The following is a 25,873-nucleotide window of genomic DNA, read 5'->3' as shown; positions in this document are numbered from 1 at the left end:
AGAGCATCTCCCTATCTACTCTGTCCAGCCCCTGCATAATTTTGTATGTCTCAATCATGTCCCCCCTCAGGCGTCTCTTCTCTAGACTGAAGAGGCCCAAACGCCGTAGCCTTTCCTCATAAGGAAGATGCCCCAGCCCAGCAATCATCTTAGTCGCTCTCTTTTGCGCCTCTTCCATTTCCACTATATCCTTTTTGAGATGTGGCGACCAGATCTGGACGCAATACTCCAGGTGTGGCCTTACCATCGATTTGTACAACGGCATTATAATACCGTTATAATAAAGCAATAATAAATAATTAATAATATAATTAATAATAATAAATTATTAATTATTAATAAATAATTAATTATAATAAATAATTATATATTAATATTAATTATTATTAACATTAATATTATATTAATTATATATTAATATATAATTATATTAATTAATTATATATAAATATTAATTATTTATTAATCATTCTATTAATATAATTAATTATTAATAAATAATAAAATTAATTAATTAATAATAGTAAATAATATAATAAAGCAATACCAGGGGATAGCAGAGTAGAAGAAAAATAGCTGGAAAAAATAACAAAATACAAAGTTTTACAAGTAGAAATTGAGAGGCTGTGGCATAAAACCAAAGTGATCCCAGTGGTGATTGGCGCTCTCAGTGCTATTCCGAAACAACAGAGCATCTGAACAGCATTGGGACCACTGAAAATACCATCCACCAACTACGTAAAGCAGCTTTACTGGAAACAGCTTACATCTTGTGACAATATTTATCACAGGAAAATAGGACAAAAACTAGGCATCCCAGGCCTTGGGAAGGACTTGATGTTTGGATAAAATGAATAACATTTGTGTGACTGTGTGAAAATCCATAATAGTAATAGAGCTAATACTATAACTCATTTTCAGTTGTGTTATCATCAAGTTGGCCACTGGTTTATTTGTGGGTAACTGATTTATTGGGTGGCCTGTACTATTATATTGTAAAATAAATAGAATTAATGGATGTGACACCAAGAGTTACCATAGCAGGTGACCCCAACCCTAATGATGCCATTGTTGGGAAATTTGGGTGTTTTTGGTCACTGGCTTCGAAGACTTTTAATGTGGACCCCAGAATCTGGTGGTGGGTGGGATCACGGAGAGAGTGACATGTATATTGTGGGTGATGGTGCAAAGTTTCCTATGTTGGAAGGAGGGAGATGAATAGGGATGCAATGGGTGAAAGGGATACTACTGTGGTGGTGTTAAGTGAATTGTGAATTTTTGTGAGAAAGGGGACTGGGAAGAGGAGGAAGGGATTAAAATAACTATATGAAAGTCTAACTATGTTAAGTTTCTAATCATAGCAGAAAAAAATGTTCTCATGGGTTTTACTTGTATGCAAAGTTTTTCAGATGGCAGAGTTCCTGCAGCTTGTAGAATAGGAGGGGATTGGAAGTTAATGTGGGGTGGGTGGGAAGTTGGGTGTGTTTGGTTACTGGCTTTTAAAGTGGATTCTAAACATTTGTGGGGGACTATAGATCTATCAGTGGTTATTAACCATGATGGCAATATTGAACTTCCAGATGCATTTGTGAAGCATTTCTACCATTATGTTATTTACTTCTTCTTAACTTTTTTTTAAAAAAGGATTGTATCAGTGCAACTTCAATTGATTGCACTGATCACAGGAGAACACTGAGAAAGTGGGCAAAAATTTTTAATGCCATAAATAACTAGGAAAAAAAGGTGATTAAAGGGTGACATGATTCAGACTTATAAAGTTATGCACAGTGTGGAGGGAGCGGACAGAGAGCAGTTATTTCTCTCTCTTGCAATACTAGAACCAGGGGTCAGCTAATGAAACTGCTTGGTGGGAGATTTCCTCATCCAGTGTGTTATTAATCTGTGAAATTTGTTGTGGTGTGGTGATGGCCATTGGATGACTTTAAAAAAGGATTGAACAGATTTGTGAAAGACAGATTTCACTAGTGTGAAGGACACTAGTCACAATGACTTTGTTTGCTACCTTTAATTTTAATTGTTTGCTACCTTTAATTGCTACCTTGTTTAATTGAAAAATAGTTGGCACAGCTGCATCAGTGTTGAAAAGTTGGTTAGGGTGGGGCTGTCAGTGCATTAAGGTTCAGTGTATAACTTTCTTCACCCTGCTATCTATGTATCTCTCTACAATCCCAATGAATGGCAGTTTAATTATCCAAAGTCAGTTTGGATTTAAAATTCTTCATTGCTGCAGCTGCTGCTAGAAAGGTCTTCACACTAAAAAAAATCTACATGGAAGTCATTTCTTTAAAAGAAATAATGTGAACATTGTGCCTGGCTCATAGTGTGTTCAAAGTGCACACAGGGATTTTTCACACCAACACATGTTGGAAGATAGACTGATACTCCCTGCATGTATAATCAGTCCCTGCATCAGTAGTGGTCCTGGCACTTTCTGCTCCAAGGGCCTCTCCCCATCTGCCGCCCTCTGGCCTGGAAGTATTTGTGGTGGCGTCATAACTACTTCTGTACCACCTGTACTGTACTGTAAAAGAAAAAAGAAAAAAAAGAGGGAGGAAGGAGGCATCCCAGGCTCTAATGCTACTGGTGTAAAAGGCTGTATCAGAGTTTTTCCACGCCTCTGGAAGCGGCACTCTTCTCCAAAATTGGAGGAGGCAGGCACTGCTTCTAGCAATGCGCAAAAGCTCAAATGGAGCTCCAGTTAAATTACTTTCAAGATGATGTTCCAACTTGAGTATTCTGCTAAGAACATAAAATGGAGCATGGCCTCTTAAATATGTTTTAATTCCCATCTTTCAAAGTGCGATTATGGACATTTTGTTTTTGAATGCTACATATAACCAGGGGTAAAATGTACCTCCAGCCAGAATGTAAGAATGAAAATACGAATGAGGTGATCTGAAGCTGGGGAAATCAGAGGACTGAAGAAAAGCAGTCCAAGATTGATGAAAGGATGTGTTTTTGTTTAGTGTTGAATGATAAGTTTCAAAAGTTCTTCATGTTCCTAGGCTGTTGTCCAGTTCATTACTGCCCTTAAATGCTTGCACGCTTGGAGTAAGTGTGTCTGCAGGCCCCTTTTATTTGGGCTTAGTCAATTTAAAGCAGGTGAATAACTGGAGTAATGCCCAGACTGCAGACTGAGAAATACAATGTGATTCAAAGGTGTAAAAGGTGAAAAAAGCAAGAGTGAGAACAGTTAACTTCACAGCTGTAAGAATTAAAATACTGATTTAGTGCAGATGGCCTTTTTTATTGGAAAGATTGCAGCTGTAGCACTAACTATAGAAAGAGATATTAGAATGGAATAGTTTTGTTGGGTTATATGCATAAATGACCAGGAAATGAAGAAAAAACATCTGATAAGATTTTACTGCATTAACTTCCTAAGATAAGTTTATCTTTATAGAAAGATACATTTTTGAATTGCTTATTCTTGGAGATAATTGATGGTATCCTTAGGGGCATATGTGGAAATAAGGTGGCATTTTGTGCTGTTCCATATGTAGTTGCTCAAGCACAAGCAGAAGAAATAGCATGGCAGTGAGATACCAAGAAAGTTATTTGTGATATTTTTTACCCTGTGTTGTGCAAGTACAAAGACAAATCAGAATTTCATTTGAATGTCTTTGCACAAGAACTTTATAGTATAACATCCAAATGCAGATGCCCCCTTACGTGAGTGGGAAGGAACCTTGGGGTACAATTCACTGTTTATGGACAAGCTAAATCTTACACCAGCATAAGTGTATCAGAATGTGGGTCATGAAGGTTTCTTATAAAGAAAGGAGATACAATTTAAAGCATAGCATCAGTAGGTATGGGGTTCACTTTCCCTTCCAGTGTTTTCTTCCCAAAACTGTTTGTTTCCACTACTTTTTCCTCCCATCAGGGCTTAATTCTTGGCTCAAACTTTCACTAAGCTGTAGCAAAAGCAATTGTGTTGGGCAAACACTGGTGAGGTTTACACTCTTATGCCACACTTCAAGTTGCACAAACCCCATTCCAATCTCTTTGTTGAAAATTGAGCGGCAACCCAGTTCTGACACATAGGTGTGTCACCAAAGTTTCTGGTTTGCCCCTTTGAAAGAATATGATCTAATGATGGGACTTTCATTTTTATTTCACTAAGAGATTGTTGCTTGTAATCTGGTACGATTGATTGGGTACGGCTTGTAGGTACAGAGAAAATGGTCTCATGTAGATTGTCAGCATGTGGTAAAGTTTAATATGCTGTCCTCAGATAACTGCAAACATTCATAGTTTCATTGGGAAAATTCATTGAGTGAATCCACTTTCCCAAGTAGTCTGGGTCAAGTCATTTTCTCCCGCATGTATGATAGCAATCACAAACAAGCATAAAAAATTGATATAATGTTGGTCCTGGGGGATGCAATAAAATAGCAATCATTTCTAAAAAGTTTCACATAACATTCTAAAATATATACAGTACCTAGATCAATCACAGTTCTGTAGAGAAGGTTGAGAGGAAGCATACATTGCTCTTGTCTGAGTACAAGAGCATAACTGTTCAATAATATTTAAACATAAAGGTTTCTTTTAAGTTGTAGATAAGCTTTGTTGTTAGAAAACAAAAAAATCCATCTGGTAAAATACTGAAGTATATTTTATATTTTTTAATAAGAAGCATAGTGACTTACAGAAGAATTGTCTCCCCCCCCCCCCATTGCCCTTCAGAAACAGTTCCACTGAGCAAGGATGTGGAACTGATAAATATTGCATTTAGGTTTGGCATTGATATATGTCCTACATCCTATGGTTGGCCTTAATTGATTTGGGTTCTGAAATGAACATGCATTAGATACTGCTAATGCAGCATACCGTTTGGGAGACTGTTCCTCCATTTGTGATTTACAACGTTGCTGCTAAATTTGGGAGGAGAGGCGGGAATTAGCAGACAGAGCTACACATGGTGCTAGTACAAAAGGGTCTTTATGCTGTTTTAGAAATACCATACTCAATTAACCTCATTCCTTATTATCTCAATACAAAAAGTAATGTGAGGGGAAATTGTAATGTCTTTGTCAGGCATTTTTGGCAATTATTTAGGGAGAGCCAAATATTGTAGCTCTTCCCAGAATTAGTTGACTCTCCTGCCCTTATACACATTTGCCCAAAGGGCAAAGTCAGTCTAATTCTGACAATTTTACATTTTATTTAAGAGATGTTTATCCTGTTTTTCTGCTTATGCAGAGGTCACCAATTTTAAAAGGGCTGTTGGATATTGATATAGTTAGATTTTTCTCCTTTTGAAATAGGAGAAATTATTAACCAATTCCACTTATTTAATAAAATATTTTTTTAATTGTTTTAGTTACTTTCTGTTCTGGAAATGTGAGTAGTTGATCTTGACAATAGTTGGAAATAATTTGATGGCTTATTTTTGTTGAAGCACTTGTCACTGCACAACAGAATTCTGTACCATGTGTACATTTCTCTGTTATGTGGCATCCCAAAAATACATAATTCAGTTTGGTAGCATATAGTTTTGTTTCATTCACTTCCTTGCCAGTGGTGGACACACAACCCATTGGCACTGTGCCTCAGTGCTGGGAAGATGCCGCAGATGACCGCTGGGCAGAGTGTATCTCCACTGAGTGGCAGGGAGGCTTTTGGGAGCAGGGAAGGACAGGGAGGGGTCAGAACGGGGTGGAGGGCGAGCAAGCTGGTGGGCAGATCGGGCCCGGGAAGGGGATGGAGATTGTGACAGAGGCTGTTGTTGAATCCTGTACCCCTTCCCAAACTGAGTCACCTGAACTCCAAGTAGACCCACTGGGGTCAGCGGAGCATGACACAAGGTGAGGGAAGAGATGTTCTTACCTTGAGGAGACTGTAGCGGCTGCTCTGGCCCCACAGGATACAGTGGCGTAAATTTCAGTGCCTCTGCACCTTGCACCGCCACAGGGAATAGGATTGGGCTGCCCCTTTGAGTAGATATGAATCGTAATATGCTGTCTGTTTGTAAATTTCCAACTGGAAGGATTGCACAGGTTTTCCAAACTGGGAATTATGACATGGATGAAAGGGAAATCGTTGCATGAATGAATGAATGAATGAAAAGAGATGTAATTTTATAAAAGATTATTTCTTGTATAACACAAATATTGAAACAATACAGTTGCAAGGGGGATGGCTAAAATGTAGGGAAACAACCAGTCACTGACATTTATTTTAAAGTATTTTTATCCTGTCTTTTCCCTCCAGTCAGGAGCACCCAAGATCATTAAAATGAACCCATGGCAGCATAAGAAACATTAAAACATCAGACAAGAATTTTAAAAAGGTTTAATCCCATTTTTACACAACATAATGGTTGAATTGTGACTATATAAATATAGTAAAAATATATAAAAATAGTTTTTAAAACAACATCCTTAACATAATTAAACAACAACACTTCAGAAAACAGTGTCCTAAATGCAACCCTTAAGAAGTGGATTTTCAGCTGCCATCAAAAAGATGGAAGAGAGGGAGTTATCCTGATCTCTACAAGTTCTGCATTAACCTGTCACCACAGACCCTCTCATTTGTCACTGTCAACTGAATTTCTGCTGGTAGTGGAACACAGAGAAGGGCCCCTCCAGAAGAACTCAAGTGGTAGGCTGTTTCATACAGGGGGAAGCAGTCCTTTAGGTACTCTAATGGCACAATCCAATCCTTCATTTGAGCCAGCAGAGTGCTTGCTTCACCAGTGCATACTGTTGCAAACATGCCATAAAGCACATTGCGACAGCGTTGAAGTTAGTAGCACCAGCAAGAAGGTCTGCACCATCCTACCAGCGCCAGTACAGACCTCAACAGGTGTCTGAGCAGGTAAGCTCCTTGTCAGGGGATGGAGCGGCTGAGGAGAACAGGGAGGGTATATAATGGGGAAGTGTGGGCAGATTGAACGGGGGGGGGGGTGAATTGGCAGCAGTGGTGCATGCCATATCCTGTTCTCCAGATCCTATTCCCCTTCCTGCACCAGAGCCACCGACGCTGATTCACCTGGACTTGCGTCAGCAATTTAGCAAGTGCAGTTCCAAGTAGACCTGTGGCTGGGGCTTCCCCTTACCTTGATGAGCCTGGCAGCATCCAACCCATAGGTTGCAATGGAGCCTGCACTGGCACCGCTGCACCAGCGTGGGAGTGGTTGGATAGGATTGGACTGGAAGTTTAGAGCCTTAAAGGTAATACCCTTCAGTATTCTTATAGAAGAGTCCAGCAGTGGCTCAGATATCTTAAGGAAGCACCTGTATTCTTGTGAAATCAAACGAAGGCTTACCAAGCCAGCTGTGAAGCTTCATGATGTTAAGGCAATTAGTAGAATACCTTAGACATTTTTGTTTGCTTGTTTGTTTTATTTAGTGCAAAATGATTCCAGCAATAACATTGCTTACTAATTAAAATCTGCATGATGAGAAGTGTAACAAATCTCCATTTCTTTTCGAAAGTACGGCTATTACTGTAGGGTGTATTATGGATGTTTTACTCATAATAGTCAACACACTATAGTGTATGGTCTGCTGTAAGAATAAATTTTAATTATTACTAGGGTGGCTTGTTAGTGCATATGTCAAAGAGATCTGAGAGGCTATCTCAGTACATCAGTGTTTGTACTGTATTGGAGGAAGCATTTAAAAACTGGAAGTTGATAAAGCAGCCTCAAACATAACTAATGGACATTTTGGCACTGAGCACAGTAGTGGCAGACACAGCTGCTGTAAAAGCACGCACACTTCCAGCTGCGTTTTAATCTGCATTCAACACCAGATTTTGTTTGTTTGCATTGTTTTTTAATACAGATGTTCAGTGATGAGTTTTGGCACTTTACCCAAATGACTGAAGAACCTAATAACACATTTAATTTAAGTCATTATGCTCCCAAGTTCTGTATGGAAAAGGTCATGTCAATGCAATTTATTACTCAATTATTATATGCTCTCTGGGATGTTCATTTTACATTTCTGTTTAGTCTTGTGAGTGTGTGATGTGTCATTTGTCTGCCCCATGCCTCTGTATGTCCTTATTTTGTTTTTATTTATTGTTGTTTATATTGTGGTGTTTGTGTTTGTTTTTGTTAAAGTCTAAAATTGTAAGCCACTTTTGGGCATCTGCTCCAGCAAAGGAAAGGCAAGGTATAAATCTTTTAAATAAATAAATAAAAAAATAAAAATAACAACAGGTATTTATATACCACCTTTCTTGGTCTTTATTCAAGACTTTATTCAAGGCGGTTTACATAGGCAGGCTGATTAAATCCCCGTAGGGATTTTTACAATTGAAAGAAGGTTCTGTCTTTCAAGAACCACTACATTCAGGTGTTTCATTCCGATCTGGCTTCACATTCTGGCCTCCATCCTCCCACGCTCAGAGCAGATGGAATAGCTCGGCTTCAGCTTGTCAGCTGCTTCAAGGTCGCACGGTGCCGGTGGCCTCGAACTGGCGACCTTGTGGATGTTATCTTCAGGCAGACGGAGGCTCTACCCTCTAGACCAGACCTCCTGCCCATATAAGTTATAAATAAATAACTTTAATTGGCTTCCACAGCAGTTCTGTAGTTGTATAGTAAGTTCTGGGTCAATCCTTCTAAAAAATAAAAAATAAAAATAATTTTTCAATGTAATCAATCAAGGTCAATAGAGACCTGGATGGACACCTGCGCTTCATTTGACCTTGATGGGACTTTGAATGGATATGGACTAATAAGGCAACTCACAGCTATACTGCATCTTGGATAATGGGACATCCAGGATAAAAGGCAGCTTCAGAAGAAGCAAGGACACCAGACTACAGGACCCAGAGCTATGGGACACTGACTAGACCTACACGGACAAAGAGAGAAGGGTGCTGCCAAAACTCTGCTGGAGGACACAAAGAGGAGAGGACTGCCAGGACCCTACTGAAGGAGACACTCTGCTGGAGAGGACACAGAGGAGGGACTCTGCTACTGAGAAGACTGGACTAGGAAGATTGGACTGTACTTTGTAGTTTGGACTGTGGACTTGAACTGGAGGCTTCAGACCTTTACCCACTAAGTTAAGTGGAGTTTTGAGGAGGGGAAAACCTCTGGTCAAGAGGAATTGCAGGGAGTGTTTGTGTTTAGAGCAATAAATTTTGTTAATTTCTCAAGTGATAAGGAATTCTGTAGTCATTCCTTTACACATTGCAGCTGCTGTTCTTGGAAAAGGAGATGTTAATTAGCCAAAAAGCAGGCATTGGGAGATGGAACATTTTTTAGATGGGACAACTGTACGTATGAAATTAATCCATTTTGTAACCCTTTTAAAAATCAACTTCAAACTTTATCCATTAAAAAAAAATGAATGACCATTTGTCCTTGGGTTTATTTACACAGTTCAAAGCTACCCAGAAAGATCATTCTTCATACCATTGCTCTAAACAAGGCACCTGATTCCTAATACAGGCGGCCCTCAGTATCCACAGGTTCAATACCCACAGTTTTGAATATCAGTGTATTCCAAACATGTGGGGTGGGCCAAAAACCTGAAGTCATGCCTTTTGGCCCTCTGAAGACTTTACAAGGCCTGCTGGACCTGATCGGAGCAGAGCTCTGGTTGGGTTCAGAGGCTTTGGGGTACCCAAATCAACGGATTCCAACATCCGCAGATTTTGATATCCATGGGGGTTCTGTTTCCAGAACCCTGTAATTCTTCTTTCTTTTGTCCTTCTGTTGCATGTGTGTGTGGCTGTAAATAACATGGACTGTGTTGTTCAAAGTCAGTATTGTTAGGCATGAAATTGTTGGCATCCTTCTGTCTCGGAAGACTATGGTATCGCACTCTGAATAGTGGTTCTGGAACAGTGTCCTCTCCAGTGCGCAAAGCCTGGGTAAAGTAGATATGGAGGATAGACTGTTTCCCATGCAGCAAATTCCCCCTCTCCACATCACTGAAATGGTCCAATGGAAAGGCAGAAGCCAATACGGTTGGTTCCAGCGGCATCGCAGGAGTTGCCAGAACATGACTGTGTTCAGCCATGAACTGCCTCAGGGACTCTGGCTCCGGATTTTGCCTCGAGGTTGACTCCTGAAGCCTTTTCCATAACTGGATGTGGAGGTTTGGGATCAGAGTTTTCCTTCTCTCAGATGAGCTGCCTTCCCAGGCTAACGAGTTCCATCTACCCGGTGGCTGTTTAGTCGCCTCTTACGACAAGTACAGCCAAACTGAGGGTCTATTCTTATCCCCAGCCCCCAGGGCATGAAATTAAGAGGATCATTAAAAACAAAAAAAGTAATACATCTGATACATGACAGATTAAGACTTTATGCCTCATGCAAGGGATGCATGATTTTGAGCTGTGACATGGAGCAATGGTTCCCAAACATTTTAGCTCTGCGACCCACTTTTTAAAATGACACTTTATTGGGACTCTCCTAGCTTTACGAGAACAAAAATAGTTTCATTTTACCAGCTGCTCAAGCCTGTTTTTATCCTCTTTACTACGGTGTGTCGGTGCCTTCTGGAGCATTTGTTGAGCTCCACATTCACTGGATCATGACCATTCTGGTGGCCTTGAATTCCCCTTCGCAGTGGACTGAGGCACAGTTGCATATGCATGATTAAACACACACATGTGGCTCAGTGTTGCTTTCCATAGGACTCAATACATTTTCTTGTCAGCTATCAGCCTGTCAGTTTCATGACCCAGCAGAAATTGGATCATGACCCACTGGTGGGTCCCAGCCCACAGTTTGGGAACCACTGATGTAGAGAGAGATTAACTAGGCAACTTATTGTTAGTCGCTACTGAATAGTTTTTGGAATATTGCAATGTGTGAATGAGGGGGGGTTTCTGCAGCCCTTGGTGATACAGGGGTGAAAGTATGGCAGAGGAAGGCTGATGTCTTCCACATCAAGGAAAAACTGAACAGCAAGCAAAACATCTCAGTGGCAGCAAAAGCTGGTATTATAGAGGAAATGGAAATATGATAAGTCCGTGGTAGAGTTGCAACAAGAACTTGAAACTAGGCCTTACTGAGAGACATGAAGACCTATGGGCCAGTCAGGGATTCTTGTAGCAGTCTATTTAAAATGAGGATTGTAATGAAAAGACCATATTGGATGACTAGCAATCTAGAGATGGATGGGTCACTGGTTGAAGAGGCACCTTTAAGGTGGTGGCTCTCTCATATTTAGCAAGGAAGATCTGCTGTCATTCAACCAAACATAGTTTTCTTCCCAGTGACTGTTTGCTGGTGGAGTGTGCGTGCGTGTGCGTGTGTTTGAGAGAGAGAGAGAGAGAATTCTATTTTTCAACTGTTTTATGCGAAGGCCTGAGAATCACCCTCAGGACTCCAAGCAGGACTTCCTTGACTGACACAGTAGTTGCTTAAATCCAGCCTGCTCAATTGAATAGCATGACACCTTTTGAGCAGGTGTAGTAGCAGTTTGGGGAATTTATTTGGTAGGAGAGACTAGTTCTCCCACTACAAGCATATGAAGTGATTTTGCCTCCAGGCTCACTGCTTTCCTGTAGTCCTTGTTTGGCTCAGGCTATGGCAAGCAGCTCTCCGTCTGTGCTTTTTTACTGTTGTCTGAGGCAGAGAAATCACTTTCTTTCCTTTCCACTAATTTCTCCTTGTTCCTCTTTTTCTTTCTTCCCCATACATTAAAACCTTTTCATAACCCCAGGTCTTTCTGGAAAACCCACCTAATTTTTCTAAACCTCTTTCTGCCCTTTACATTTGCTCTGTTACATGCCCCCCTTTTTTCCTTCTAAGGACTTCCTTCTTCTTCTCTTTCACTTTTTCTTCCAGCTTACGCATAGGGACTTGAGTGAGTGGTTAGAAATAGTTGTTCCCTGGTGGAGGCGGGGGCATTCCTCACCAACGGGATTGTCCCTCGCTGCTGCAGGAGGCAGGGCCAATGAAAAGGCGGGTGGAGCTCCACAAGCACAGGGATCCAGCCCCCTGCCTCGCTGGAGTTCGGTCATCTCTTTTGGAGCTCCTCTGCAGCGATTTCAAAGCAAAGGGAAAATGGTTCTCTTCAGCCTGTCTCAACTCCCCTTCTCAGCGAGGTTGTCCGTTGAGTTCTGGAGAGAAAGGAGCGTTTTTGCTTGACAGATGCGGCTGAGGCCCGGCTCTCTTCACCGCAGAAACATTAACTGCCACTTTTTTTCACCCTTTCTCCTGCTGTGAGGGAACTGGCTGCTTGGGCTGGCAGCACCTGGTCTATGCCTCTCTGAGGTGGCGGCAGGTTTGGGGGTCAGCGGCGGACCCCTGGATCGACCCAGCGCTATTGCAGTGTTTGGGGGTGATCAGGCAGGACTCTCCATGAGTGCCCAGAGCCTGCCCAATGCTCACAAGCATCAGATCTGCTTTTACCTCAGTGGGTGCCATTTTTACCTCAGCAGTTGGGGCTGACAGTGCCTGGTCCTCGTGCCTCTCTGAGGTGGCGGCAGGTTGAGCAACAGAGGCAGACCTCTCCATCAAGGCATTATTGCAGTGTCAGGATCAATCAGGCAGGACTCTCCATCAGCATGCTCAGAGCCTGCCCAATGCTCACAAGCATCGGCTCTGTTTTTTACCTCAGCAGGCGCCATTTTGTGCTCAGCTGTTTGGGCTGACAGTGCCTGGTCCGCGCCTCTCTGAGGTGGCGGCAGGTTTGAGGAACAGAGGCGCAGCTGTCAATCAAGGCACTATTGCAGTGTCAGGGGCAAACAGGCAGGACTTTCCATCAGCATGCCCAAAGCCTGCCCAACGTTCACAACCACTGGCTCTGGTTTTTACCTCAGTGGGTGCCATTTTGTATCTCAGCGGGCAACATTTTCCTCACATACAGTGAGTAACCCAGTAAGGGGTTTGTTCTCCCGCCCTTTTTGCCCAGCCTCTGTTTTTCCCTCATAAACGGTCCAGTGGACAGCCAGATGGTTATTCTTCAGCTACATCCCCCGTCTTGTTACAATGAGAGACTGAGCAAGTTCAGCTAAGCGCAATTTTCTTTTTTATTCTGTTAAATCACCATAATAAATCCAAATGGATGCCCTTTTCAGCCTTGCTTCTCTTGGCCTTTTCCTGCCAGACTACATAGTTGTGCCATTGGTTACTCCATGCAAAGGTCTCCAAACTGGAAACCGCTGTGTCCTGAAAAAGCCCTCCCAGTTCCAAGCAGCACTTTCCATTCTGCCGCAGCACTACATTTCTTTTAAGCTGACCTGGGCACAGGTAAGCGCCACTCACAAGGGGGAGGGCTTTTTCCAAACCCCAGGTCTGGCCCACAAGGTCTGGAGAGGCCTGCTGCACAGGATCCCGGCATAGTAATTGGTTTCCCCTATTTGCACAGATTATGTGTACTTGAAAAACACACCTAGTACCAAGAATCAGATGCACCAAGCAGATATTCCAAGCAAGAGTCTGCAAGCATATATGCATTGTTCAGAAAAATAAGGGTTTGCTTGACATCTGATGGAAGAATGAGGAACACAGATTGCAGTTCTAAATTACTAGTGGGCTTTCAGTTTATTAGGTTTTAGGCTTTTCTTTATGCAACACATGTCAGAAGCAGTTATGACCTCATTAGTCTCTGTCTGTTCAGCAACGAGATGGTTTTCTTGTTCAGAAAATCAGGTATTCTTTGTAGAGAAATGTTCATTCAAGAAACTTGAGTTACACAGAATTGTGTGTTAAACGTATGACTAATTGATATTTTTCATGATCATCAGGACACAGCATTAACTGAAAAATTTCATCTCTGAGAAACACTTAGAGCTGCCCATGAACCAATTTTGATGAATCATTGAAACTGGAGTCTTTTAGTTATGTCACATACTATTTAATTAAAGTGATATTAATCCTGGTTTGCACACTTGGTTAGCTTGAGCATTATTGGAGTCAGAATTAATTACAAAGAAACCCTAGCACACCAAAGATTGCATCAGTGCAGCAGAGTTTCAAAGCTTGTGAGCATTCCACTGATTGGAAAATGAATTTTCCTCCTGCCCTTTTCTACTTCCTCCTCCCGCTTGCCAGCTAACCCGTCTCCTGCCATTTGATAAGAGTGAAAGGGTTGAGTGAGCATGGTGCATGATGTGAGCCAAAGAGTATTTTTTTAATAAATTGGATTGGTACCAAACATCAGTTAGGCTTTGGGTGATAGTTGGGGCATTTTAGTACCTAGAAAGACATCCAAACAGAAGCTTCTCTGGATCTATTTTGGATCCTCACAGACTTTCCAAGTATAGATCCAGTCCAAAATGGATCTGGAGGATCTTAAACTTGAGGTCTAATGCCAAAATCCATGTTACTTATGACAGGCATGCATTTAAATAGAAATTAAAAGAGGGAAATGGTCCCAGAAGGAAACACAAAATGTGAAAAAGCACCCCAAAGGGGTGTATAAAGAAACAAAATCCCTATAATATTGTAAAAGAACAATGACCTAAAGTTACAGCTGACTAAATAAGCGGTCTGACAATTGTACAATAATGTAATAGTGATGAACGCTTATCAGTCAAAATGAAAAAGAAGACTATCTAGCACATATACAATAAACAATAATCTACACCAAGGGTCTCCAAACTTTTTGGCCAAAGGGCTGCATCAAATACCTGGTGTTGAGGGCCAGAAAAAAATTTAAATATAAAATTTATATCAATAAATTAGAGATAGATGAGTGAATAAATGAATGAATGGGCTCATTCATTCAACCTCTCCAGCCCTTAGAACACCCTCCAGACACAATCAGAGCATAGTTCCTGTCACGTTCGGCCAAGTGGGCCAGAGACTTTCAGGGGACAAGAGGATGGCTGTGGGCTGGATAGGCACTTGCCACGGGCTGCATCTGGCCCCCGGGCCGGGGTTTGGAGACCCCTGATCTACACCAAACAATATAAATGTCATAGTGTAGTGTTAAAAACTGTTGGCTATTGAGCAATATAGGGTGCAGTCCTAAATGCACACAGGGCCGGTGCAAGTCCCTTGGGCTAGCCCAGGAGGGTCGCAAATGTGCTGTAAAGCACTTTTGTGCCTCTGTGGAAGTAGGCTGTGCTGGTGCACAGAGGCCAAATCCAACCTCCACACCGGCAGAAGGTAGGTCCATGCTGGCTGAGCTCAGTTGGTGCTGGGGTCTGGGGGTGGGTGGGTAGAGGGTGGGGAGGAGGTGTTTCAGGGCAGAGGGAGGGCAGGCAGCGGGCGGGCTCATGGGCAGGGAACTGGAGATGGGGTCAGAACCCAGTAGTTATGCCAGATCCTAGCCCCTGTTCCCGGGTAGCGTGAAGTGGCTCCTGGCTGCTCCATTCTGCTCAGATCTGCGCCACCTTGTCAGGTGGTGCAGATTCAAATTAACCCATTGGGGCTGCTGCAACTTTCCCTGGGGTAAGGGAAAAAGTTTCCCCTTGCCCCTGGCTGAGCCACAGTTGGACCCAAACTTGCACTGAATGCAGTGCAGACCCGCAGGCCTGCCTGTTCCAGTGCAAGTTAGAATTGCACTGATAAATATATAATCTCACAAAAATCTAGTCTTTCATTTTACCGAATTGGGCCTGAATCATTCTGGCAACCATCGTGGATGGTAGAGCCAAGGAATAATTTGTTCAGACCAAAGCATATCAGATAAGAAGTTGGGTTACCACGTTCTGGATCAGTTGAAGTTTTGGATCATTTTCAAAGGCAAACCCAAGTAAAGTTCATTCCAATAACACAGGCCTACGAAACTGAGGGTCAGAAAAGTTTTCCCCAAACTTTATGGTGGTTTGATATGAATTTGGGGTGCCAATTCAAAAAATGGCATCCATTTTTCCCTATCATGTCTAGTTTCGGAGATATAGTATAGCCTCATTAGTGAATGGTTCAAGCAGCTTCCTCATGAGGAAGCCATAGTGTAGGCTTCCTCATGAGGAAGCTGCTTGAACCATTCACTAATGAGACTATGCCGTGTTTCCAAAACTAGACGTAATAGGGCAAAATGGATGCCATTTTTGGAATCAGTACCCCAAATATACCCAGGGATTGGTGTAATGTTTAAGGAAGCAAAATGTGTGTTGTTCTGTGTAATTTGTACAATATAGCATGTGGATATTTAAGATGATGTAATGTATTGTGTTAAACCAATTCATTATATTTTATTTGAATTTCTCTCATTTTCAGAATGAAGGAGAGAGACTAGAGGCAGATGATGCATTAATATATGATGATTTGGATGACGCTGCATGTGGGGAAGAGGAGTTTGAAGAAACTACAAAATTAAAGTTGCTGCGTAGAATTGCCTCCATAGCTTCCAAAATAAAAGAGCTTATTGGCAAGGTTATAACCACAGCTGGAAAAGTTGTTGTTACAGTTTTACTTGGTTCAGCAGGTGGGTTCTCATCTTAGATCTCATTTTAGATCAGTTCCTCAAGAAACTAATAGATTAAGAAGAACAAATGACCTGTTAGCACTTGGGGGCTTTGGGAAATATTCCTTCCTAAGGTGAAAAATATTACTGACTTGACTTAACTGACTTGACATTTAACTCCCCTTCTTAGTCACTGTATATGCTTATGTACAAGTTGAAAAACTTGGGTCGACTTGTACATGGGTCAATGCAGTGGATGAAACAGAGACTTATGGAAGCTTCTGGGAAGCTTAGCGGCTGTGTGGTGAAGGGGTGGTGGAACTGGGCTGAGAGGCAGTACCCAGGGTTGGAGAAACAAGGAGAAATTTTACTAGTGATTACGGTATGCAGAGGCAGCCATTTTAGCTTCTTCTCCAAACAAGAAGAGAAGTAAAAGTGCTTGTGGAAATTGTTGTCTGTATGAGGGTTGCTGCTATGGAAGTGCAGCACTGTACTCTTCACAAAGCCTACAACTCCCATAAGCACCTTTAACTCCCAGTTTGGAGAAGGTAAAATGCAAGTCATTTTCAAAGAATTTCACACACCCCTCAGTTTAGGGGTCTGGTTTTTAAAACACCAGGATGTAATCCTCATTTCCATCTGAAACAAAGTCCCAGTGCATCATTACTTAAGAATAACACCCATGGAAAAGAGTGGGATTACTTCTGAGTAAATAGGGTTGCAACTATGTGTGACTGCACTTGCTCACGCTCATTCCTTGTTGCTTGTTGAGGTTGGCTAGTTACTCTCACCCTGCTAAAAAGAGGAGCATCCACTTGAAAGACAGCCTCTTACCCAGTTAGCAGGGGTTAACTTGTTGTTTATTATTTATCATATTTCTACCCTGCCTCTCTCCCCCTAAGAGAAACCAAGAATTATGTTCATTTAATAGGCACATGGTGTTCATTTTCATTTTCAGGACCTTAATTTGATATTCATCCATTTCATATTTATTTAAATTAAAAAAAAAATCTCACTAGTTGTTGGCTTTACTGCCCGTCTTGGCAATGGCAGGAGCAGCAGTGTACTGATGGGTACCATATACAATATTTATACAGTCCAGAAGTGGGTCAAAACAACTGATGCAATGTGAAACAATATTGGACATCCGCCCCCCCTCCCAAAAAGAAAAAAAATTTTGGATTCCTCCCCAAAGGGTATCCAAAATTTTTGGCACTCTTTAAGTAGGTCATGAATTGCATAGCACAGGACATAAATGGTTCCTCAAAGCAATTATAGTGTAAGTTATTAACATGAATGGGGCACAGATATACAGGTATAATCTAATTATCCATGGTTTTTATCTCAACTCTGTGAGAAGGGCCCTGTAAATTAAAGGAAAAAGGTCATTTAACAATAACCTCATTAATGCGAGAGGGCAACTGGCTGACAATCCATCAACCATTCTCTCTCCAGGCATGTGACCCTTCCTTTTCCCCTGAGCATGTGAAAGAAGGATATTCACTTTGCATTTTTTCTCAACACTGCACTCTGGGTGAAGGGAGGGGTTGCTGACTCGGAGTAAAGCCTTTCTAAGTGCCTGGAGAGAGACTGATTGATTTGTCTGCCTAAAGACTCTGCCTTACATCGCAAAGGTCAGCAAGGCTGTTTTAGAATTGCCTAGCAAAGGGACATTGTATTTTAAATGAATTTGCTTTAATGTGATTTTTGCCATCCACATGCATTCTGAGAACAGAAGTCTTGCAAATAACAAGACTCAACTTGTATGTGCACACTTATACAGTCAGAGAAGGCACCAGGAACCTCTGTCATTGCTCCAATGTAATTAGTTGCTCAGCTCTGGAACCAAGTCTTTAAAGGCCTAGGTGAGCTGAGTTCAGCCTGTGGGGTCAGTCAAAATTTACTGCTGCCTAAGTAGCATTGCTACACTTATCTGGGCTTGTATCGGAGGCAGAGTATGGGTGTCGCAAGGGGTACAATATCATGTCCAGAATGCCCTAGTTTGAACTCCCACATGCTCCTTTCTGAATAAAGAGAATGAAACCCGAAGACTTATAATGTGAATGGGATATGTTTTGGCACTTTCCGTTGAACTCTTGGAAACAACTGAGATTGTGAATGGAATGTATCTCAACATTTCAGAAAGCTGTAGATGGGTAAAATGGGTAAAAATGTTATCACATTTTAATGATATTTAAAATATAATTGTAAAAGCTGAACTGTTTTCCTTGAATAGTCTGTTTTGCTGCTTATTAGAGCTCCACAACCTACAGTAAAAGTAGCAACATTTTAATTTTAGTTAAAAGTGATCTTGGGAATTGTAAACTGAATCTTAAGACTAATTAAGACATCTTGGTTTACTTTCATGTAGTACAAATATCATGAATACATGATTCACTAACTACCCTCCATTCATTTTTTTGTATAGGAATGATGTTGCCATCACTGACCTCAGCAGTTTATTTTTTTGTTTTCTTGGGTTTGTGTACATGGTGGTCCTGTTGCCGAGTATTTGATCCACTGCTATTCAGCTGTCTCTGTGTATTAATGGCTATATTCAGCGCAGGACATTTAATTGGACTTTATCTGTACCAGCTGCAGTTCTTTCAGGAAATTATTCCACCAGATGACTTTTATGCCAGGTAAACCTTTTCATCTTCTTTTTGAGGTGCACTCTTTTTGCTGTACTGTACTTGCACTTCTGTTTTTAAAAAGATTTATAAGAAACTCATTAGCAATGGCTGTATTAGGTATTAAGTAGAAGTTATTCTTGAGTCAGAAGAGACATTATGGCTTGCAATTAATACAGTGGGCCTTTGGTGCCCACAGAACCCCGCAGATACCAAATTCTGTGGATAATGAAATCCATCATGAGGTCTGTGCCAGCAAACCAGAAGCATCCTGTGCCTTTCAGAAGCATTCTAGAGGCCTTCTGAGACGCAGGAAGTTGTGTGTGGCCTGCCAGCTCAGATGACCTCCCAGGTCAGCTCAGATGACCTCCCAGACATGATTGGAAGGCTCTTCTGATTGTGTTCAAGAGGTCCTTTTAGACCCTGCAGCTGCAGGCTTGGTGTCTACAGATACTCAAATCCATGGATGCCAGGCCCGTGGATAAGGAGGGTCCACTGGACTCATAAAAAAGAAAAAAATAACCATAGATATGTTGTATCTTAAGCCAGTATCGGAGCAAGACATGGTATTTTCAGTAAAAATTCAGTAATTTTCAGTAAAAATGACCAAATGAATTAAAAAAAGGTTATCCCTAAATATTATGTGGAAGTACCAGAAAATAGGTTAACATTGACACCATTTGTTGGTTCGTTTTCTATCCTACTGTTTAATATGAATATTCTCAAGGTGACTCACAATACAGGTTGAGTCTCATTATTCGCAAGGATTCCATTCCAAAAACTCATGTGGATGGCAAAAAACGTAGTATAGCAAATCAATTTAAAAAACAAAGTTTCTTTGTTCTGGTGATTTAAAAACAGCCTTGCTAACCTTTGTAATGCACACAGAGGCCATCAGTCTCTCTCCAGGTGCTTAGGTTTCACTAGGAGGCAGCTATCCCTCCCTTCACCAGGAGCCCCAGCAAGGGGGAAAGAATGGAGAAGGTGATAATCGCTACCATTTAACCTTCTTTTAGGTGCTCAGGGAGAAGGGAGGAGTGAAGCCTGAAGAGAGAATGATTGATGGTCGGCCGTCTGCCCTCTCTGGCATTATTAAACGACTGTTTTTGTTTAATTTAAAGGGCCCTTCTCATCAGCTTTGAGAGTTGCTTTAACAGAGTACAATGAAGCCAGATGCCTGAGATGGACATGGTGCAACTTCCTCCTTTCTTGGGCAATCTAACTATGAGTGCTTTTATTAATAGTCTTCAGCTGAAACAAGAGTACTAACAGTCCATATGGGGGATCACTCAGTGATGGGCAACACTGACAGGCTAGAATCAGTTTTTGATTTGTTGCTATGCTTATCTGACAGTTCAATTTGAAGTAGGGTTGCTCTGGACTGGTCTGAGTTGCTAGAGATCAGCTTCAATTTCCAGGTAACAACTGAAAGCAATTCTAGAGATTTTAACAGAGCCTCCTTGGCTTACAAATCCCTGCAACAATGCAACAAATCCCTGCACAGCAGTGCAGTGGCTCTGGTGTGGGCTACACTGCATCTGGCGGTGGATTTTTGGCTGCTGGAGGTCTCCTCAGAGTAAGGGGATATTTCTCCACTTGCCCCACAGCAAGCCCCAGCAGCCGCAGTGGGTCAACGTGGACCAGCACCAGTGATATCGCTGGAGGAAGTCTTCTTTGATCTGTACAGGCAGATCAGGCCTGAAACCAGACCTTATCCACCCATTCCCTGCTCCGTTTCTGCCTTGTTCTGCCCTCACCCTGCACCTACACTGAACTAACCAACTCTGGCAGGCCTCCTGACAACCACCAGTGCTGGTGGGAAGGCTCCGGCCTTCACCTCAGCATGCCTGGGCCTCACACTATCACAAAGTGCTTTACACCACTTTGGTAGCAGCAGGCCCTCATTAGGGTTGGGTCATTAATGACATTAGGTTATGTTGCGTGGGTGGGTGGGTGATCTCCAGAAGTAGTGTCTGTCAGAGTTGGCAATCCTAATTTTGTCTAACTCTAATACACTATTTGTCTATTTTTTCTAACTTCAATACATGAAGTCTGCAACGTATGTACTGGTTCCATTTCAGTGGTTTGTTGTGTAGAGGGAACATACATAGCTCAAAACACCCAGCTCTAGCTAACCCATCACTATCATGCAAAAGTACCTTAATGGACAGCCTGTGTGAAAACACCAATGAAGCTATCTGTAACTCAGATGGCTTATGGATCTCGGTTGTCTGGAATTGAAGGACCCACTGTATTAGTATATTTGCAAGGAGAATGTATGTATGCGTGTATGTTTATTTTTAGCCCACCTTTCTCCCTGAAGAAAAGTGACATGTGACATGTAGCTATACAAAACAATACATAAATATGATGGGAAATAAAAGTATCTTTCAATCTGTAACTTTTATGTTTTTATTTATTGGCAGAGTAGAACCATTTTTTCTTTCCTGTTACTTTCTGTATTTTCTTCTGTTTTCCTAAGTTTACTTTTGTTGACACATCTGTCAAAATACTGTTTTTGTATTTCGGTGATTGAAGTTATAGTCTAAATAGCAAAGTGTTTTCCTCTGTGAATTCGAGTATCTTAAAATGTGTAGGCTCTTTTCTGCCATCTACAGGTCAGAGAAAAATACTATCCTTTCAGATAGTATCAAGAATACTTAATAGTTCTTTAAAACATGTGAAATGAAAATGACTGTTATCAAAGTTACACTTAAAAGACAAAAGTGGAGGATTTTGGGCTATCCTTTCCACTGATTGCAGGGATGGGAGGGCTTTATCCATTGATCCTTAGTTTTCTGCTCTTTCAATAAAGCTTTTAAAAAGTATTCGGTTATTATAAGATAGCATGATGGAGATTTCTTATGGCCTGTTCCTATTGTGGACTGGGCTGGCGCACGGAGGGCTTTATGTCAGTGGAACACCACTGACATACCACTGAGGTGGTATATGGGTGGGGAGGGAGGCAGACTGGGGGAGGTATTGGTGGAAATCAGTGTTAGCAGTGGAGACTTTCCCTGGAGTAAAGTGAGCAAATGTTAACTTACCCCAAGGATACCTTTGAAATCACCCTCCTCCCATGGATACAACATGCAGTCCATTAGTGCAACTTCATCTGCGGGGACAGATTAGTGTGGAATTGATAGGTGAATCTGCTACAACCAGAATAGGACTGTAACACATTTATTTGGGAGTAAGTTCCACTGAACTCAGTGGGGCTTACTATTGAATAGACACATATAGGATTGAGCAGCAGTTTAATTTAGCTACACAATTTGTATCCCACTTTTTTATTTAAAAAAATCAAGGCATTTTACCAGAAATTACCCATTAAAGAAAAAGAGCAGCAATAAAGCAATATCAAAATTGTTACAGGGACTAAGCCCTTTATCTTATTCAGATGTGTATTTATGTGAAGAGAATAATTATGATTGGGCATGCAAAAAAGTTTAAACACTGAAGGTCCAAGAAATTGTGTTCAGTATTAAAATGTTTAATTAAACATAATGCAAATAGTTCAGGGAAGATGAGTAACTTTCTCATTTAGTATATTTAGGGCATAGGTTTCTTTGTATGTCCATGTGAGAGTTCTCTCCTCCCCCGTAGTGTTCTAGAGCAGTGTTTCTTAAATTGTGGGTCAGGACCCACTAGATGGGTCATGAGCAAATTTCAGGTGGGTCCCCATTCATTTCAATATTTTATTTTTATTACATTAGACTGGATACTCCCATGGTATGTGACTGCATTTGGGGAAATGTTATAGATCTGTACTTTTAACAGGCTACTATGTATATGCTTTTAACAATGACAGCCATTAGGACTTACTCCTGGGTAAGTGTGGAAAGGATTGCAACCTAGGATTGTTAAAAGACTTCCTACTTTATTATCTCGCTTGCAGTCATGACATCACTTCTGATAGATCCTGACATTCTCATTCTAAAAAGTGGGGCTGGTGCTAAAAATTTGAGAACCACTGTTCTAGAGTATTGTATGAAATACTTTCATAACAAAGTAAGAGGTTTGCCAAGGGTCGAACCATAAACCAGTACTAAAAATATGTTATAACGAAAATATAGAAATATGTAATTTTTGCTGTATAAATATTCTTGAAATCAATTAAGAGCCATGATGTTTAAAATGAAGTGTGGTATTATGAAAAAATATATGTAGCAATCTAATTGGCAATTGCACTGAACACTCCCTTATGTTTTTCCAGGTGCTACTTACTTAGGCCACATTTTTAATTAGGAAATAGAACACCCTGCCAAGGTGAAGCATGAAACAACATAAAATGAAGCCAGAATAGTTTAGTCTGTTTTTATTCGAATTGTGTAAATATATAACATTTGTAAACAAATAGAATTTGTCTATTGTTCAGTATGTTTGTACTAATAACTCCTATTCCAGAAACCTGTGGATGAGTATTAAAAAGGATATGAAAAAGTATAAACAGACAGTTATGAATTGGTCTTTTCAGCCCTTTGCAGGAGGCAGGCACCACTTTTCCAAGTACCTCTCTTTGAAAGTACCACTGTTGCTATGCAAAGGAGTAGGAGGCTTGACCCACAGTTGGGGCTTTACTCCGTATGTTCCTTTCCCAAAATGTGCAGCTTTTGAAGAACCAGGAAGCTTGTCCAGTGTTGCACCCCTACCACAGTCCTCTCAATTTCTAGTGGAGTCAGGCCATGTGGGGCAGTGCTACATGGCCACCATCGTTTGCAATACTCTTATGTACCACTAGCTGAAAATCAATGCTCTAAACCTGGGGTCGGCAACCTGCCATTCTGGAGCCGCAAGCGGCTCTTTCAGCCTTCTCCTGCGGCTCCCTGCGGGGCCAAGCTGTGGGGGGAGGGGCACGCCCCTCCCCTGAAGCAGCCGCTGCTCAACAGCCTGAGCGCATGGGCGCAGCTCCCTCACCTCCTGCTGCTGCGTCCCATAGGAGAGGGCGTGAACGGCTGGTGGAGCAGTTCCTGCCCAAAGAGCCCGCACCGCCACTGCCACTGCACGTTCCCTCCCACCCGAGCCGCAGCCCCAGCGGCCTGCACGTGTAGGGGAGGGTGCGTAAACGAACCTGACCCCACGGAGCCAAGGCAAAAGCAAGCAATTGAGTGCAGCTGCTCTGTCCTCCTCCCAAGCTCAGGGCACAATCCTGTGTGTGTCTCCTCAGAAGTAAGTCCCATTGAACACCCTGAGCACACGGGCTGTAGCTGCGCCCCATTGGAGAGGGCGCAAACGACTGGCGGAGCAGCTCCTCTGCCGAGAGCGAGCCCCACCCCTGCACGTTCCCTCCTGCCGGAGCCGCAGCCCGAGCCTGTGCGTGTCTCCTCAGAAGTAAGTCCCATTGAACACCCTGATGACCCCCCTTCCCACAAGCAGCCCTGACCCCACGGAGCCAAGGCAGAAGCAAGCAATTGAGCGCAGCTGCTCTGTCTCCTCCCAAGCTCAGGGCACAATCCTGTGCGCGTCTCCTCAGAAGTAAGTCCCATTGTGCTTCCTTGTTTCCCTCCATGATCACGGCAAAAGCAAGCAATTAAGTGCAGTTGCTCTGTCCTCCTTCCAAGATTAGAGCACAATCCTGTGTGTGTCCCCTCAGAAGTAAGTCCCATTCTGCTTGCTCCCAGGAAAGTGTGCACAGGATTACAGCCTTCAAGCTCCCCACTCAGCATCCCCCGGTCGGTCACTCACTCACACTCTCACTGCCCCATTTCCTTCACTTGGAAACTTGAAAGGGGCTTGGAGACCCCTGCACCAGATGGTATTCTGTATATGTTTGTATACTGTATGTGTAGCATACTGTATATGTAGCACCAAAGCATATTTCATGGTTGGGAAGTAATCACTGTTAATATGCCTTTTATTTTATGCAGTTTTGAACTCTTAGCTTGTTTGTTCAGGAGCACCTTTGTGAACAGTGTGAAGTAGTACTAAGTGGTCTTGTTCAGAGGTAGCATTGTGTGTAAAGGCATTTATAAAAGTACAGAAGTAAATGACTGTAAAGAATGACAGTATCCTTCACAAGCAGTTCACCTGTGCACAATCTAAAACAGTTGTTCTCCAACTGTGGGTCTGGACCTGATTTTTAGTGGGATCTAGAAGAGGGAAGTGTATTATATAACTGTGACCTACAAGAGGGGAGCGCAAACTATATATGCAGTGTATATATACTCCCCTGGGAGTGAGCCCCGTTGACTCTACTGGGGCTGACTTCTGAGTACACAGGGAGAGGAGCCACTCGCAGGCTGCACTCCTGTCCATGCATCCCTGGGATGAAGCCCTGTTGACTCTACTGGGGCTGACTTACCTTTCCCCCTGTTTTTGCACTGGTATGTATGGAGATCTGCCCCCCCCCAACTTCCATCTGTTGGTTCTGTGTGCAAGGGGTTTTGCACTGGTCTTGCTGTGATGTCTATATAGAGATCTTCCCTCCCCCACACCTTCCCCTGTTTTTGCACTGGTATGTATGGAGATCTGCCCCCCCCCAACTTCCATGTGTTGGTTCTGTGTGCAAGGGGTTTTGCACTGGTCTTGCTGTGATGTCTATATAGAGATCTTCCCTCTCCCACACCTTTCCCCTGTTTTTGCACTGGTATGTATGGAGATCTGCCCCCCCCCCAACTTCCATGTGTTGGTTCTGTGTGCAAGGGGTTTTGCAATGGTCTTGCTGTGATATCTATATAGAGATCTTCCCCCCCCCCCCGCACCTTCTCCCTGTTTTTGCACTGGTCTGTATAGAGATCTGCTCCCCCCCCCACTTGTATTGGAATCTAGGAAGATCTGGTGAGTAGGTAGATGTGGTGTCAGCAGTGGCCCCTTTGAATGTAAGGCCTGGGCATCCAGCAGAGTGTGCTGCACAGCTGCAGCTACTTGAAGGCAATAGGGCCCTCAGGGATATAAGAGCACCTGAGGCAGGAAGGGTTTGTGGGTTATAGAAGGAGT

The 25,873-nt window shown here is 42.3% G+C and overlaps 1 protein-coding gene across 1 annotated transcript in view; it reads left to right on the top strand.

The window, feature by feature from the left end:
* The window catches only part of PIEZO2 (piezo type mechanosensitive ion channel component 2), a 247,613-nt gene that overhangs the window by 102,907 nt on the left and 118,833 nt on the right, over window positions 1-25,873 (top strand). The window contains exons 5-6 of the mRNA XM_066623461.1: window positions 16,121-16,328; window positions 18,736-18,949. Of these exons, the coding sequence (XP_066479558.1) occupies window positions 16,121-16,328; window positions 18,736-18,949 (422 nt within the window). The remainder of the gene's footprint in view (window positions 1-16,120; window positions 16,329-18,735; window positions 18,950-25,873) is intronic.

The sequence above is a fragment of the Tiliqua scincoides genome, chromosome 4 (genome assembly GCF_035046505.1).
Source record: "Tiliqua scincoides isolate rTilSci1 chromosome 4, rTilSci1.hap2, whole genome shotgun sequence".
NCBI lineage: Eukaryota > Metazoa > Chordata > Lepidosauria > Squamata > Scincidae > Tiliqua > Tiliqua scincoides.
This window is presented reverse-complemented; position numbering and strand designations above follow the sequence as displayed.